We start from the raw sequence: 17,556 nt of genomic DNA on the forward strand, positions 1-17,556 counted from the left end.
ATTCAAGTTCTCAGCAGGATGTGGTACCTGTGTGAAAATCTTCAACTTTTCCTTTCCCAGCTTTTAAAAGTTATCACCTTCCAATTCTACCTGCAACCTCAACTGTCTTCATAAGACAACGTATTTTTAGTGTTCAGAACTTTTCCCTCTCTGCCCTTTTAGGTTCATTGGTCAGGGATACAGTCCATTGTGTCAGGGAAGGTATGGTAATAAGACTCAACTGTTTAAATTCAGGAAGCATAGAATTATGAATACCTCCTCCTTTGCACTTTCAACTCTTACAACAATGAGTATGTTGCTGTCCTCCAAACATAGCGGTTGATTTCACTTCTATTTCTTTACATTTACAATCCCTCTGCCTGAACTAATTTTTTTCTTATATTTTTGTGGTTTTCGCTCATCTCCTTTAGGTAGCAGCTGGAATAGAATTTTTATTAGAGAGGTCTGCTTTGACCAGTTCATTTAAAATAGTAGCCCTGCTACCACCTATTCCTTCAATCACTAACTGTCTTCCACCCAGTCGTTTCTCTACATCACATGCTAGCATCTTATTATATTGGTCTATTGCTATTGCCCACTCCACAAGAATGCTAACAAGTAAGTAGTTTTGTTGACTTCATTTTCTCAGAGTTTAGAATGGTATCTTATAGTGGTATATTATTTGTGTTTTAATAAAAAAAGCTTGCCTGAAGGTCAGTGCAAAACAGACTGCACAGTCATAGAGACCAGGCAGTGCTGGCATAAACCTTTAATCCCAGCAGCTACACTAGTTAGCCATAGAGGTCAGGAGGCAGTGGAGCAGCCTTTAATCCCAGAACTAGAGAGGAATATAAAATGGGAGAAGAAAGGTCTCAGGCTCATTCTGAGGATTCGTGGAGGCAGGATCACCATTTTGGTCTGAGATAGAGGTAAGAGCCAGTGACTGGCTGTTTTGCTGTTCTTAACTTCAGGTTGAACATCAATATCTGCCCCTGGGTTTTTATTATTTGTGCTACATTTGGCACCCAATGTTTGGGGTATGAATTCATGAAAAAGCTGTTTGCCTATGGCTTCACCACCACCGGCATAGGTTGGAGCTACAAGTAGCTGGATTCACTGCTCTACCAGCTAGGTTTTTCTTTCTTCTCTTCCAATGGGCTCTCCCTCAACCCCCTTCTCAGGCTGCTTTCAAAATAGATAGCTGCTTTGAAATTCAGTCAGGCTTTTACTGTTCTACCCAGCAGAAATAAGTATTACATCTTAACATTGGTGGCAGATTCGGTGAGAAAATTAGGAATTCTTAAGGGAGGAATTAGTTAAAAGAGAGAGTTTTTTCCCCTTATTGAAAAGTGGGAAACACTATTACAATGGAGGGATTTGGGTCTCTGTATGATAATTCACTGGACAGTTTGAAAATGGAATGATTAGGACTGGAGAGATGGCTCAGACGTTAAGAGCACTGACTGCTCTTCCAGAGGTCCTGAGTTCAATCCCCAGCAACCACATGGTGGCTCACAACCATCTGTAATGAGATTTGGTGCCCTCTTCTGGTGTGCAGGCATACATGCAGACAGAAGCTGTAAGAAAAATAAATAAATAAATCTTTTAAAAAAAAGAAAATGAAATGATTAAATGAGAAGATAACTAATTTAGATGGGATTTTATGTCATGTCAATTGCAAACATTATCAGCATTATTATTTTTGTTTTATCACCAAAAAAGTTGACTAATCTGAGTACTACGATACAGGTCTTAGAAAATCCTAATAAAATAGATCGCAGAGATATTCAAATCCAGACAGAGGAATTTAATGAACAGCCAATTTCAGCATTGCATTATAAGGATAGAGAGGAGCAGCCTAAGGTTTTCAGACAACCAACCTTAATATATCCATCAACCTTACAAGAATTTCCAAATGACAGAGGCTCTGTTACAGCTAACTGGACTACTGGGCCGATGTTAGATGTAAAGAGATTCAAGGGAACAATAGTCACATATGGCATGCATTCACCATTTGTAAAGCAAATGTTAAACTCGTGGTCAGTTTGTAATAGAATTATCCCTAAAGACCGACTGCTTTGCTTTTCTGATCTTCAGCTTGAACCCCAATATCTGTCTCTGGGTTTTTATTATTTGTGCCACAGTATCTAGTACACAGTGAACATTAATACCTATTCAAGTGTTGCTTGTAGAAAGAGACCAGGGAAGGTCTGCGGAAAGGGTGTTGGAAAAGGCCTCTGAAACAAGATTACAGCTGAGAGGCTTCTAAAGAAAGCATCAGGATTATGGTTGTTTCTCTGAGAGAACTGTGACAAACCAAAGCAGGCTGTTGTTTTTACTACATGTATTGAGGCCTGTGAAAAGGGGCTCCAGCATGAGTTTAGAGTTTGACATAGACTAACTACTTCAACAGAGCGCTATTTTACAGGAAAAACTGAGGATCTATGAACATCTGTTGTAGGTAAGGGGGCAGAGAGGAGAAAGCTGTCATTTTGAATCTCATAGAGACTAAATTTCAAGTTTATGCTTCAGTGCACAATCAATGGCACTCTTCTGTCCCCTGGTGGCAGAAATTCGAAAGTACATGAGGAGATAAACTACAAATGTGTAAGCAAATCTTTATTTCAAACCAAGTTTCACCCATATATGCGTGGTGTGTGTGTGTCTTCTTGAGACTCTTAAGATATAAAATCTCCAAAGGAACCCTAACCATTTTCTTTGTCCAAGCTCAACATCAAAGGAGTCAATTAAATGGAGAGTATGCCTGAGTATAATAATCCAGCTTTTAGTCTGGGCAATCTTCTCTCCTAGACTTCTGTAAGTGTTTGTGGAAAGAATTTCTGCTGTGGCTGGAGTACTGGCAGAGCATAAGGAGCCTCAAAGTGCTCTCCAACTCAAAGACCTACCACATATGATGAACCATTTTCAGGCTTCCCAAGGAAGATGTCTACATCTGGACAACCTGGCAAAGAAGAAACTCAGAACACAAAAGAGTAGATTCTTTTCCCAAGAGAGAAGCAGAAGAGAACCTTTACAACTCTATGAAAGAAGTGAAAGAATATTGGGAAGGGAAAGAAACAAAGGTGTAACAGAGAGAAGCAATCAGAATGCAGCCTCTGTTGCACAGTTCCCTGGAGGTAGGTCAGATGAGGGCTAGTAGTCAGATCAAAGTCCAGTTCTGTTTGAGCACATCCATACAGAGTCTGGGTATTTTCACATTAGTTGCCCCCCTTAAGTTGATCTGCAAACTACCAGTGCTATGGCTTGGCTATGGCATGCCCTTCACAACCCCTCATGTGGCGGGACCCCTTACTGGTGGGACTGTTTGTGGAGGCTGTGAAAAATTTAGGAGTCAGTTCACAGTGGTCATACTTTGGAATAGTCCATCTGGTCCCTCTCCTGTACTCTGCTTCCTGTCCACCGTGCTATGAGACTGACTGCCTGAGGTCCATCAACAGAGCATAGGCCCATGCACTAAAATAGTGAAACCATGAGGAAAATAAACCTTTCCTTCTCCAATCTTTCTCGCAGGTGTTTTTTAAATAATATGGATAATATTATTTTTTAATAATAAGTGGCTTATACATTTAGAAACCACCAGCCAAAGTAGTAGCATTAACAGAAGAAAATTCTGAAGTCCCACTTCTGGCTCTGCCCTGAACTCTCCAAGGCGACAAATTAAGTATTTGGATTTTTTTCTTTGTTCTTTAACATTCAAGTTTTAAAAGACCTAACCTGCCCCCTTAATTTTCTAAGTGAATTAAGTGCAGCTTAGAAAGGTGAAATGCTTATTTCCCCATCACACAAGCAATTGTTGGTGGAGTCACAGCTGCAATGTAGACCTTCTTATGTCCATCAAGAGCTACCACTGGCACCAGAGATGCAACATTAAGGACATAAATGAAGCTGATCCCAGTGAACAATTCTCACCATGTTTATAAGTGTTTCATAAAACTTTATTCAAATCAACAAATGAGGAAAGAAATCCTATGGCATCCTTAGTGATGCTGTTGCAAGTTTTGGGACAAGCATGATCACAGACACACACACACACACACACACACACACACACACACACACACACACACACCATTTCTGAAGGACATATGTGATATCCCAAGCATGCTCCCCACAAAATCAGGCCCACTTTTGTGACTTTTGTACTTTTTGAAGAGTTAGTTGGAACTGCAAAGAATTTCATTTGAGATTGATAACTTCCAGAGCTGGCACACATATGTGCTATGTAGTTGAAGGCATGTTTGTATTACTTTTCCTATTATTGTGATAAATGACCTGATGTGAAGAACTATAGGGAGAAGAGGTTTGGTTTCGATTGATCATTCTAGAAGTTTCAGTCCATCACCATGAGAAGGGTGTGGCAGAGCAGAGTAGTTCATTGACATCATGGTGGCCTGAGAGCAGTGACAGAGAATACCTGTGCTAGTATTTTCTGCTTCCCTCTCTTTCTATTAGGGACTCAGAGCTGGACTACTGTTGCCCACACTCAGGGCATATCTTTACCCCTTTGTGTATTTCTTGAGAGAAATAAACACGTGTATTCCATCAATCCAGTACACTTGCCAATGCAAGCAGTTTAACCAAACTTAACCATCACATGGGGTCGAAGAGAGGCTCAGCAGTTAACAGCATGTACTGCTCTTGCAGAGGACACAAGTTCCCAGCACTGGGCAGCTCACAATTGCCTATAATTCCAGTTCCAGAGACATCCACATACATAATTTGAAACAATAATAAAAAGAAATTTTTAAAAATATCACAAGGGCAACTTGTTACTTTTACATGGCTTAAATATTTTCTCAAATATCAAAACAAGTTATTGTTTTAAAATTACAAAATAAAACAGTTCTGATGTAAAAGACACTTTTATGACCATCCAATAATTCTTCTTTTAGAGAAGACTCTCCACATGAAAACCAGGGGATTTGTGCCAACATTTTCACAGGCAGATATTTGGTAAGAGTGGAACATAGGGTACCACCTAAGTGTTCAAAGTGAATAAACTATAAGTTAAGATCAACAAGGAGACTATACACACCGACAGGAAAAAAATCCTAAGTATGACATAAAAAAAAATCTTGGGTGGGGGGGATGGCTCAGCAGGTAAAGACCCTTGCTGCCAAGCCTAATGACCCGAGTTTGATCTCAGGAGACCCATATGGTGGAAGAAAAGAACCAATTTTCCCTAGTTGTCCTCAGGCCTCCCTCCAAACATGCAATGGCACAATGAGCTCCCACCCTGCCCAATGTAACATTTCAAATTTCTTGTCTTATTCTATTTTAAGATTTACTTGTTTTCATTTTATGTACGTGGGTGTTTTGTCTGCATGTGTGTATGTGCACTGTGCATGTGTCTGGTATCCATCCAGACCAGAAGGGGGCACTGGATATCTGGAACTGGAGCTACATACAGTTGTGAGCTGCCTGCCAGGTGGGTGCTGGGAGTTGAAACAGAGTCCTCTGGAAGAGCAACTAGTGCTCTTAATCACTGAGCCATCTCTCTAGACTTACATTTAACAAACTTGAAAAAGAGCAATCTGCAGTTATATATCTCATATAGCTGTAAAAATAATATATTCATCTACTCATATCAATGCAAAACAGTAGCCTGAATAATATACAACAAAATACCAGTTTTTTACCCTCTGGGAGTAGATTCATATGTGGAAGACAAAGAGGAGGCAAGATGGAAGTCACATAATTTGTTAGACCATTGGCGCTAAAGTATACTGTTTTACATAAAAATATAATTAAGAATTCTATTTAAATTCATTTAAAAGTTAATATTTGCTTAACTACTTCAACTTGGGTAATTTGCTTTATGCAAAAAGTATAAATTTCTCATTTCTTTATCTGTTTGCTTTGGAAAGCCTTGTTAAATAGCTCAGACTGACTTACAACACACTGTGTAGCTAGGAAGTTCTCAAACTTGCTGTCCTACTGCTTCAACGTCCTCTGTGGGACACCAATCCTGGCCTTGTTTTTATTTTTAACTTGTTTTAGGAATAATAGCAAAGAGAACCTTATTTGCCCTTTCCTTTTCTGAGCCATGCTATTAGTTCTGTAGTGCTGAGCCAAAGAACTATTCATATGATAGAAGCACAAAAAATTGACAGATGTCATGAAACTGCCTCCAGAAAAAATACCTACCAATGAAGAAAACCATACTAATGATTCATAGGCCACTAATTCTGTTAGCTATCTGGTCCCTATTAGCATGGTGACAACTCTGACAGATGCATCCACTGTTGACTTGGTATTGAGCCCATACTGTAGCTGATTTCACTCATTGACTATTGGTAGAATAGGCAAAATGTGTGAACAGATTATGCAAACATTGGAGGTCCTAGGATGGTGCTGGAGAGGATAGTAGAAGCCTAGAGCTACTAGAAATTGTGAAATTGAGCCAATCCAGTCAAGTGTTAAGGGATCAGCTTAATCCCCACTTATGGTCCTTTTTCCCTGTAGTTTTCTATGCACAGAATTCCTGTAGCATTCTTGAATTTTATTCCTTCACGCCTGCCTTCTTTGGGAGGTGGAGGGGCTTTGTCTCCACTTCTTTTTGTACTTGGTTTCCCAGAAACATCATGTTCCTACCTTCATCTGAGTGAGGATTCTCATACTGGATTTTAACACGAGAAATACCAATTGGCCCAGGAAAGTCCTAGTATGGAACTGAAATATAATATTTTTCTATTGTTCTATCACTCTCATTTCCTAAGTGATTTGCAATTAATGGAGGGGTCTGGAGATGATGAAGCACACCTGAAATGCCAACACTTGACAGTCGGAGGCAGGATGGTTGGATGGCCTGAACCACATAACAAGAGCCTGTCTCAGAAAGAAAAGGAAAGAGGGGAGAAAAGGGAAGTAGGAAGGGATAGAAGATGAAGGAGAGTGGAAACTATAGAGAGTAAGAAGAAGACTATTTATTGGCTTGTTTAAGCCAAAAGTCAATGTTTAAATGTTTTTAAATTCAAAATTTTGTGAGTTTTTTTTCATATCATAATCATCACTTGTGATTTTTTTTAAGGCACGTGAGCCTTCATTCCTTAACAGTACCAGATGATGGAGCTGAAGCGCAACTTCCTGTGGACTAGAGCATGTTCAAACTAGTTATCATTGTTCCACCTAGTCTGGAATTGCCTGGTACTCACGTTGAGAGTCCACTGGCACTAGGAATCATGTGCTGAGAAGAGTGTTAATGGAGAAACACTCCCTGGAAGATGCTCACATCCTTCATTTGAACCCTGTGGGTCTATTTATAGTAAAAGGAACTATGCAGGTGCGGTTAAAGATCTTGTAGTTGGAGTAAGTTATTGAGCGTAGCCTATGGATTTACAGGATTTTTAATAGGACAAGATCAGGCAGAAAGGAAAAAACCCTAAACCTCAGAGATCAGAGATGAGATATGAAGATGCTCCTCTACTGGCTTTGAAGATGGATGCTGGAATTCATCACAAAGTGCAATTAGCCCCCAGAAACAAGAAAAAGCCAGAAGAAAGATGCCTAGAGCTTACAAAATGAGAGCCTGTCTCAAAAGAAAACGTGAAAACAGGGACTGGAGAGACACGGCTCTGCCTCTAAAAGCACTGGTTGCTCTTGTAGAGGATCAAGGTTTGATATCATTCACATCTGTGGTAGCTCTTAATTGTCTCTAACTCCTGTTTCAAGAGATCTGACCCCCTCTTTGGGCCTCCACAGGCACCACCAACCATGCAAGAAGTGTACAGACATGTTTGTAGGCAAAACACCCATGTACATAAAACAATAAGTGGATCTGTTTTTTTAAGTGAAAGCAGGTCTAGAACCATGGTAGAATGCATTCCAAACGAGCACAAAGCCTCATAAGAATAAATACATTTTTTGTTTGTGTTTTTTGAGACAGGGTTTCTCAGTGTAACCCTGTAGCTCTGGAACTCACTCTGTAAGCAGGCTGACCTCACACTCATAAAGAACCACCTGCCTCTACCTCCAAGTGCTGGGATTAAAGGTGTATGCCACCACCACCTGGCTAATACATCTTATATGGGATGAATGTTCAAAATTATTGCATAGAATACATGGAACATGAAAGAAGGAGGAAGGCCTATCAGAAGAGGAAGGGAAGCAGCACGGGAAGAGGGAAGCGGGGGGGGGGGGGGCAACGGGAGTATCAGACAAAAAAAGAACCGAGTGTGACACATATTATGAAAAGGCCGTAATGAAACACCGTACTTCCTATGCTAAACTAAAACATTCACCATATAAGGTGCAAAGTTAACAGAACAATTTAACAATGGACATAGGATTTTTAGACACAAACATAGTTCCACCTTTTGAATCATAAAACAATTTCACAGATTCCAGTACACGAGGAAAGTAATTTCAGTTCATCTTAAATTTTGCTTTGATATGTGCCATAGAAGAGACTTAGTCACTTCTCCCTAAATAGTCATATATTTCCTGATCCTTTCTTAATAACTGTTACCAAGAATATAATACCAGGACTTTTTCAGTGCAACCCTAAGATCACTATAAAATGAATGATGAATGCAGGCGGAGAAACTCAACCAGTGACTCATCATTAACACCCAACTTGGGAAGAAGGACAGAAAAGCGCTCTTTAATGAGATGTTGCCATTATTTAGGCAGTCTATTAGGACTTCACAAACACAAAATTACAGCTTTACAAAACATTGCAGTTAGTGCTTACACTAACTGAATTACATGGGTACTAGAGTATTACATGCAAATGCCCTAATTTTACTTAAGGTCCTTAATTTTTTAAAGACACAACAGATTATTTTCATTTTGACAATGAAGACAAAATTATTTTCTAAAATAATCATTAAAAATAGTTATACTATATTTTACACTAACTTTAAAGAGAAACTTTGTGTTAAAAATTACAAATAATTTTTAAAATGAATAAATAAAAAGCATGAGCTAGAAACTATGGTTGTATTGTAATGGTAAAGACTCAATTTGGGTGGCAATATTTTTGAGACACAGTTTTGCTAGGTAGCCAAGTCTGGTCTCATAGTGTTGATCTTCCTGCTCAGACCCATGTGTATATTAATATATTTACTTTTTGCAATGTATTTCTATGGCCCCACATTTGTTTTCCTCCTCCATTTCTCCAGCTTGGAATTTATTAAGGTAAGCGCAATGAGTTATGAAGCAGAGGCAGATGTTCAGCACAGTAAGATAGTCTTTATTATATTTTAACTAGAAACAGCAGAGAGGCTTCAACAACAATAGTCAAAAATCAGTCTTAACTGCACAGATAGTTTGGTACAAGAGCCAGCACATAAAGTAACATACAGGTAATGACAAAGAATTTCTGAGGTGCCAAAGTCACAGGTCATTGCTTGAAACCCTGTCTTTGCATTCTTGCCATTACAGTTACTTGGCAAAATGCCAACTACGCATGTCCTACTCATTCAAGAATCCTGTTTTACCATTGTTGCCATTAATACTAAGCTTTTCTTTACCCTAAAAATTCAATGACTCATGATTCCAGTCCTTACATGGATTGGGTGCCAGTGATGACATGTAAAATTGATTTCATTTTCAAGATTAAGTGGCAAACATCTGGTGGCCAGCTGTGTACCCTAGGTTTTATCATTGATTTTCTTAATAAATTTAGCTATATTTCATAAGCCCTGAGAAATTAGATAACCTACTAATGATTGTTCACTTTTAATGTATATTCTACTTCACTCAGTCCTAACTCCACATAAGTATTTTAAATTATGCACACATAGCTATAACTAATGCAACGATAAAATTTATGACTTGTATAACTAAGACTACTAATAAGGCTTTTAAGTAAGAGTTGCATATTTTATGTGTTTTATTTTATCAGAAGCAACCCTTAAAATTTATATGTATAACTGTGCCACCAATTAGTGCTTTCCTTTTGGCTAGTTCTCCATGGAGGTCCAGAGACTTTTCCTTTCTTTTTCAACCCTTCCTCAGAGATACCAGTTTTCCAACTGAAACCAATAGAAACTTAACACTTGAACACCATGTCGAGAGTTGCCATGCCTGACAGAGAAACACGCACAACAGGCATTTGGTAGATAATGTTCCTCGTGGAATGAGTGGATTGTAAGGCAGCTGTCTGAGTCAGATACTGTTGATCAGATACTTAACTAATTTTGCTTAAGCAGGAAACCTGGTGATTATTTAATCCACCTCAAGTGTAAATGCAAGAAATTGATATTAGAAAGATGGCTTTGCCAGGTTCTCAGGAAAATGAAACAGGTTAGTCATAGCTGCTACTATAACATTAGATACAGGTGCTGGTAGGGTGTGAAAATTACTTCCCATGAACTATTATATATAATCCAATGAAGGGAAGAAATTAAAATAAATAAGAAAGGTATTAGCCAATTCATGTAATTTTCTCTGCACTGATCATTGCAGCATTTTTGTTCACATATTTATCCCTGTTAAGTTTTCTAGTATAAAGATAATGTCAGCATCTAAGTAGATTATCCCATCTCTGTGGGTGCGTGATGCTAGTGAAAGGCTTGAATAAATATAACATCCTAATCTTATGTCAGTCAATATTTCTGCATTAATTTTTGGCTAACATTTGTGTCTTTAAATGAAACTGTATAGAATATGAGATAATCTGCCAAGATCTTATTTGTTAGACTTTTCCTTATAATATTCAGTGTATTGTTGATAGCTTTGAAGCATATTGCACACTTGTCATCTAGCACATTAACAAGTAATTATTACTCTTTTTAGAAAGGATACACTCACGAACTTAAGCTAATGGCTTTAACCCATAATGTTTACTGGGTTACAGGACAATTGCAATTGCAAAGATATTAACAATGCAGTTCATGGTACGGTTCTCCCATCTCACAGTACAGGTTCCTGAAAACATACAAGAAGAGGACATTTACACGTCAGTAAAACATCAAAACTACCAGGCACTAAGTAATTAATACACACACACACACACACAGACTTACACCTAGCAGATGAACACACACCCACACATAGCTTTTAGTAATATCTCCTCTAATATGTTCTATCTTCACATTTCATACTGACTTGAAATCCTACTTGTGAGTGCATACAAAGAAATTCTATTGATACGGTGTTTTTCAGACTTCAAGTAGAGCTACATAGTAAGTCCAGACTGACTTTGTTGGAACTTTGATTCTGGGCAAATTAATTTATGGGCTCTCACCATCAGATGTAGTGTCCCAAAAACATGAGCTGGCCGTGTGAAATCCATAGGCACTCCTCTGGGCCACAGCACAGGTCACTGGAAAGGAAGTCAGAGTGTGACGGTGAAAGGGGGAAAGAATCAAGGTGGAAATATTTGTATCAGAACTCTAAAAGCTGAAAAGTAAGTAACAAAATAATTCAGCTAGTATGTTAAAATAGTCTCTTGAAATTAAGCATTAGGAACTTATCTTCAGGAGATGAAGCCATTTCCTGAACCATTACTATAACTGCCAGCAACGGTACTGCAGACAACTTCCGGATCCAACTGCACTCTGTGCCATTAGCAGATTTCAGAGAGAAATGTGGGGACTATTTCACTATGTACTTGGTGTGTGGATCTTCACAGGCCTCTAAAGAGGCATGGAAGGCTGAGAGGACGACAGCCCTGAAGGGTCTCAATGGCCAAAGAGAACTGATGCTACCAAGGGAAGGCTGTTTAAACCGGTTTAGACAGCAAGCCCTCTAGTTTTGCACTGCATCAGGTATTACACTCAAAGGGACAAGGCAGAAGTGCTTCCTACACTAGTGTTCAACTACAGTGCCTGACGTTAGGATCCATGCTCCGACTTCAGAGAAAATCAGAAGGATAAAGGCATGGCAACTGGTGAGGAAGGACCCCACATCGACACTTACCAATGTACTTATAAGCTTTGCCCATCTTAACCAAATGAGCTAACGATTGCTCCACTATGCTTGCAGTCCATTGGTTGATGTTGTTCTGATTGTAGTCCTCGCCTCCTAAGACTGCATCAACACACTAGGCGAGAGGACAGCTCCATTAGACCAAATGAACTCAAATTTACATATACTGCAAGAGAAATTCAAGGCACAGCAGAAAACAGGCATCCACTAAATGTTTGGTGTGCACTGTCTCTAGCTGCTTAGGAGTTTTCAAAGCATTCCCATAAGCCTTATCTCATTCTATGAAGTATTAAAGGTCATATAAAGATAAATTTGCCAGTGCCTCTGTGGTAGCAGAAACACTAATAAAAAAATTTCTAATATTTATAATACAGGAAAGACAAAGGATAAACAGCAAGTGATTAAAAACTTCTTCAGGATTAAGAAAAGATAGTATTAACTGTTTAGAAATGGCTTTGAAACATAGGATTAAAACTAGGGTTCATGTTCTGAAAACAAAGGATAGGACTAATTTAAAAACATAGTTCTATGGATAATAATTATCTCATTTGTGCTATAATTGCTTAGCTACAAAACAACCAATACACCTGCCGGTGAAAATAAATAAAGACACCCTAGGAAAAGAACGTCAAATAAGATCGTACACTGCTTACTTGCATCCACTTCTGTCACCTGATTAAGAGCAATGGTGAGATCAAGACCAGCCTGGTCTACAGAGTGAGTTCCAGGCAGGGCTGTTATACAGAGAAACCCTGTCTCAAAAAAAAAAAAAAAAAAAAAAAAAAAAAAAAAAAAAAAAAAAACCAAACCCAGCAATGGCTTTAGTACCTCAGTCTAGGACCAGAAGGCCAGACCCATACCTGTCTGCTCTGGAACCTTTATCAAATGAAATACCACCTTTAAGCATCTTGGACTTGGGTTTTCATCTCTCCTTCCATCTCCACCCAGACCAGAGAGACACATTATCCTGTATTTCTCCCTGCTGACTCAAACTTTCCCTTGTGTGCTCGCAAAGCCGGTATTGCAAGTTCAGAAGCATTGGGGCTAGTAAAACATGATCCAGTCACCAACCTAGTTTTATCTACAGTAAAGGTGGGGTTTTATTCTTTCAAGTGAACACTTTTGTCTTTCCATATGGTTCAAAACTTGGGTAAGGAAAATATATTAAAGTGGCTCTTCCAAAGACCCAGAATCTTTTATTTCATGTCTACTAGCCCAAAACAGTCTCTTTTGACATTTTACTTCGAAAAATAAGATTATTGCTACCTCTGCCTTCCAATCGCTCTTCCTTGTGCTCTGACATTGTGAGGGTATTGAAAGCATTTTATTTTAATGAAATAGTCCTAAATATATATTTATATGCCATAGTCTGAATATTTTAAATAATCAAATATTCTAATACACAATTCTTCAACTATTAAAATACAGTGATGTTTTTGGTGCTGCCTAGCCCTATGAGACACTGAGCTGATCCTACTTATCCAGGGTTAGAGCAGCTGAGTGCTGGATAAGACGATGCCCTTAGAGCACTCAGGCAAGTCAAGAACTGCCTCCGGGGAGCTGGTGGTGCACACACACAGTGCCCAGGTGGAGGTGATTCCGCCCAGACAGAACTCCGTCAGGGCTTGCTAGGTCATAGGCCCCACGAGTCACACCCACAATTGAAGCAAGCTTTGTGGGCCAACTCAGGGTTTTTACCTAGCATTTGGCAGAATTAACGATGACTCTGGACTGTTAAAGTGCTCTTAAAGTAACTTGCCACCAGGATAGTCTATATGAATTAACTCACCCCCAAGGTAGTCTATGTAGATGGCCTCACCTCCCCCCACAGTCGTCTATATTGATAACACTAGAATCAGTAAAAATCCCCAGCTAAAACTGATTCTGAAAAAGAGCTTCTTTACTTTTTGTAGACTTAAAACAGTGTTTCAGTGTGTCTATCATTAGAAGTCCAAAAAGGCCTCATTGAACACAAGAGACTGCACATACGTGCACCCCTGCAGAGAGTGAATACTTATTTCAAATCTTGCTATTTTAGCATTAACATTTCTAGCTTTGGCTTGAAAAAAAATCAAAAACTGGATTTAAAATATTTCTATCCACACAAGCTTTGTGGAACCCTCACCCCTTATTCTCAAAGGGGCGAGAAGAAATTTTCTAGCAGAGTGTTTTCCCAGGAAGATAGTGGCCTTCCCTCTCTCATCTGGGAGATTCTGAGCACAAAGTCACTTAGCTCAGCCCAGCCAGACACTTGGTACAGGCTCATAAAGATGGCCTAACTCAAGAATAGTGGCCTTGCTCTAAGAACAAGGAGAAAGCTGACTTAACTGAATGGGAGGGAGCAAAAGTCCTTGTACCCCTGCCAAAGCAGCTTCAAAGATTCTCTTTGTAGCTATGCCTTTAAAAGCTTACCCCACAGAGGAGATACAACTCCTCTCTCTACCTCTCTGTAACAGGGATGGAGATGAGTTCCAAACATGTTTGGATTATGCTGATTAAACCTTGCTTATTACAGTCTGGGCCTCTCTGGGGGTCGTGATCTGGGCACAACAGCTGGAAGATACCAGCAACTATAACTCACCTCTTTGACTACATTATGTGCTTCCTCAGCATTGAAGCCAACCTAAAGAGAAAACACAGGACAAAATTGCTTTCAGCAAGGGTTCCCTTTATTTGTGAATATGGTAACATACAGGATACCCTCAGCTGGTCTAAGAAAGTGATAGTGACAGAAGACCATAGTGCTAGGGGTACCAGTTCTACCAAGGCTGCTGATCCTACTCCCTCTGGATTCAGATCCATTAGGATTGGGCAGGGCCTAGGCAAATACCATTTTGAGAAGTGCTTTTACGATAGTGACTCTAATGAACATTCCAGAAAGCACTGTATTACAAAGCTCAAGAAATTAGCAGACATTAGCTAAAAATGACGTCTACGGCGTGCAATCAGTATACAGGAAATCATTTCAGCTACGCAAAGTGGCCCGTAAATAGAGTATGTTAAATTGTCATTCCCAATTTTATTTTGAACTGATGAGACAAACCACTGCTTTCCCAAATTAAAGATTATTGCAATACTCTGTCATTCAAAATTAATATCACTCTAATTGTTTAAATTGGCCTCTCATTTTTTGGAGCAGTTTGTTACAATCTTGGGTTAACAGCAATTTTCAATGACATCTAAGTGTTCTTGAGTGCAGAACTAGGTTACATGACAAGACTGAAATATAAGCCATGATGCTTTAGGTAATATAAGGATGATTTCCATGGAAATGTTTTGGCTGCATTGTGAAAGCAGTACTTTTGTGTTTTAAAAACCACTATGCAACTTAAAACTACTTGAAATAAGTCAATTCTGAGTTATGTTTTAAGCACAGATTTTCTTATTCTAACTCTATTAATTATTCTATAAAATTTCCCATATCCCCCTAAAAAAGGAATGAAAATCTAAATACTTGGAGGTTTTTTGAAAAGAGGTCTCTGCCGGGCAGCACACCTTTTTTTTTTTAATATTTATTTATTTATTTATTTATTTATTTATTTATTTTTTGACACAGGGTTTCTCTGTAGCTTTGGAGCCTGTCCTGACTGGCCTCGAACTCAGAGATCCACCTGTCTCTGCCTCCCAAGTGCTGGGATTAAAGGCCTGTGCCACCACCGTTCGGCTGTACACCTTTAATCCTAGCACTCGGGTTGAGGACAACCTGGTCTACAAAAGCTAGTTCCAGGACAGCTAGGACAGAGAAACCTTGCCTCGAAAAACCACAAAAAAGTCTCCTATTTTAGCCCTATGACAAACTGTCGTTTTGCTTCAAAATCCCATCCAAAATTGACCTAAGAAATAAATGATGCATATTTTACTACAATTTGGAAAGTTACCTAATAATATGGATGTTTGGCTGGCTAGAGTAACACAAATAATGACTGTTGGTTTTTCATCGTTTTCTCTGGCGCTAGAAATAGAACTCAGGGCAGGTTCTAATGTGCTACTTAACTACTTTACCAATGAGCTATTCCTTTGCTCCTATTTCTCATTAAATTACATGTATTTAGGATGTAGTACAGAAAAGATTCCCTTGCACCCTTGCTAGGAGTTAAATCGGAGGAAGAGACAACCATGTAATTGGGGGGGGGCAACTGCGTATTTCTAACACTAGTGTGCTTCACCACTGACCTACAAGTATGCACGCACTCTGCAACACAGAATCTTCTGCAGACAACTTTGCCTAAAACTTTCCCATTGGATCAGAAGTCCTTGCAAGGATCCTGTTGCATGGCCCCTCCACCATCTCATCTTTCATTTTCTTGTATCACACTCCAGTGGCTAGCTATCAGTGGACAGAAAATGTCTGTCTATTCTGTCCTTGCAAACTCATCCAGGCTGTGCTGCAACTAAACAGGCCGCATCCTCTAAGTGCTGGAAACATGGGCTGAACTGTAAAGTCAGAGACCTGGGTTTAAACGGAACAGTTGTCATTCCTAGCCGGTTTAATTTTGGGCCTGCCACTTGGTCGCCATGAAAAGTCAGAGTTCCCAACAGTAACAGGAAAATAACCTACATCCTGAAGTTCCGGTGAGGCTTAGGGAAACCTGAATCAGTGAGCAAGGGCTCTTAATCTATAAAGCACTTCCTCTAGCCGTCCCTGGGGAGAGTTCCCAGGACCAGAGCCACCTTGCAGCAGCAGCTCAAGGAGACCCAAAAGGGTGGAGAAAACAGAGAAAACCGGTTTCCCAGGCCCAGACCACAGACGGGCGGGGCTCGCCAACGCCCGCCCATGAACCCCAAGTTAGGTCTCCCCCTACACCCACTGGGTCCTCCCAGACCCTGCCGACTGCCCCCAAGAGCTTTTGGTCACCCAAGCCCTCGGAATTATCAGACCACCCTCCGGCTCTCAGGGGCGGGGAGACGCCGAGGGGCCAGAAGGATCCGGGTTCTGCGGAGGAGACTCGGGTTCACCGGACTCCGCAACCTAACTCTCCAGGCACTAAGAGACCACCGGACAGCCTCCCCCACAGCCAGGGCGAGGGGCGCTTCTCGGCGCCAGAGGGGCGGTACCTCGTCGCAGGGCCGGTGGTACACCTCCATGGTGGCTTTGGCAGTCCCCGGAGGCGGAGCAAGGCTCCAGTAGAAATTCGCTTGCGCACACTGGCCTCCGGGGAGGCCCCGCCTCCATTTATAGCCCAGGGCTTTTGTTTACGTAGCCCCGCCTATGTGTTGTAATGGACCCGATGGGGGCGGGGATTAAAGGACAGGGAGGAGAAACTCTGGTTGAGTTGAGCTGCTTAGATGAACTAAGGATACCTCCTAGGCCTAGAGAAAACTTCTGACCAGACCTGTCTTCTGAAAGTAAAAGATGTGCGTTAAGAACTCGCACAGCGTCTGTGGCGATTAGTTAGAATGTCCTTGTGTCAGCTTGTCAAAACTCAGCATAAACGGTTCAGGGATCTCTGTAGTCCTCGTTGGCACAGTTTTCAGCAAATGAGTGTAGGAAGTGAGCAAGCAACTTTGATTTCTCTGAGTACTAATTACTGACTTTGAAAAATATAGCCCCCCAATTCAGTTTTCTCATATGATAAACATAATCACCCCTCTTTTGTGACTGGTTATAAGGATCAAATACGATACTGTACACACGACTCCCGAAGTTGATGCTCCTCTTCTGTCAAGGCTTTTCTTTTATAA

At 40.2% G+C, this 17,556-nt stretch overlaps 1 protein-coding gene across 1 annotated transcript; it reads right to left on the reverse strand.

The window, feature by feature from the left end:
* Positions 1-9,172: 9,172 nt before the first annotated feature.
* On the reverse strand, positions 9,173-17,049 carry Dynlt3 (dynein light chain Tctex-type 3). The gene is made up of 5 exons (XM_048461476.3): positions 16,930-17,049; positions 14,456-14,497; positions 11,866-11,989; positions 11,192-11,269; positions 9,173-10,872 (listed from the first exon to the last, which is right to left on the reverse strand). The coding sequence occupies exons 1-5, from the start codon at positions 16,957-16,959 to the stop codon at positions 10,796-10,798; spliced, it is 351 nt and encodes a 116-aa protein (XP_048317433.1). The 5' UTR covers positions 16,960-17,049; the 3' UTR covers positions 9,173-10,795.
* Positions 17,050-17,556: the final 507 nt, after the last annotated feature.

The sequence above is a fragment of the Myodes glareolus genome, chromosome X (genome assembly GCF_982192425.1).
Source record: "Myodes glareolus chromosome X, mMyoGla1.1, whole genome shotgun sequence".
NCBI classification, from domain to species: Eukaryota; Metazoa; Chordata; class Mammalia; order Rodentia; family Cricetidae; genus Myodes; species Myodes glareolus.

Bases quoted from the DNA above. Each gene is read 5' to 3' on its own strand.
- Dynlt3 (XM_048461476.3), bottom strand. From the start codon at position 16,959: ATGGAGGTGTACCACCGGCCCTGCGACGAG. The intron at 11,270-11,865 runs GTAAGTGTCGAT...CTTCCTTTCCAG, and splicing joins CAAAGCTTATAAGTACATTG to TGACCTGTGCTGTGGCCCAG. The intron at 10,873-11,191 runs GTGAGAGCCCAT...GTATGTTTTCAG, and splicing joins TTGGGACACTACATCTGATG to GAACCTGTACTGTGAGATGG.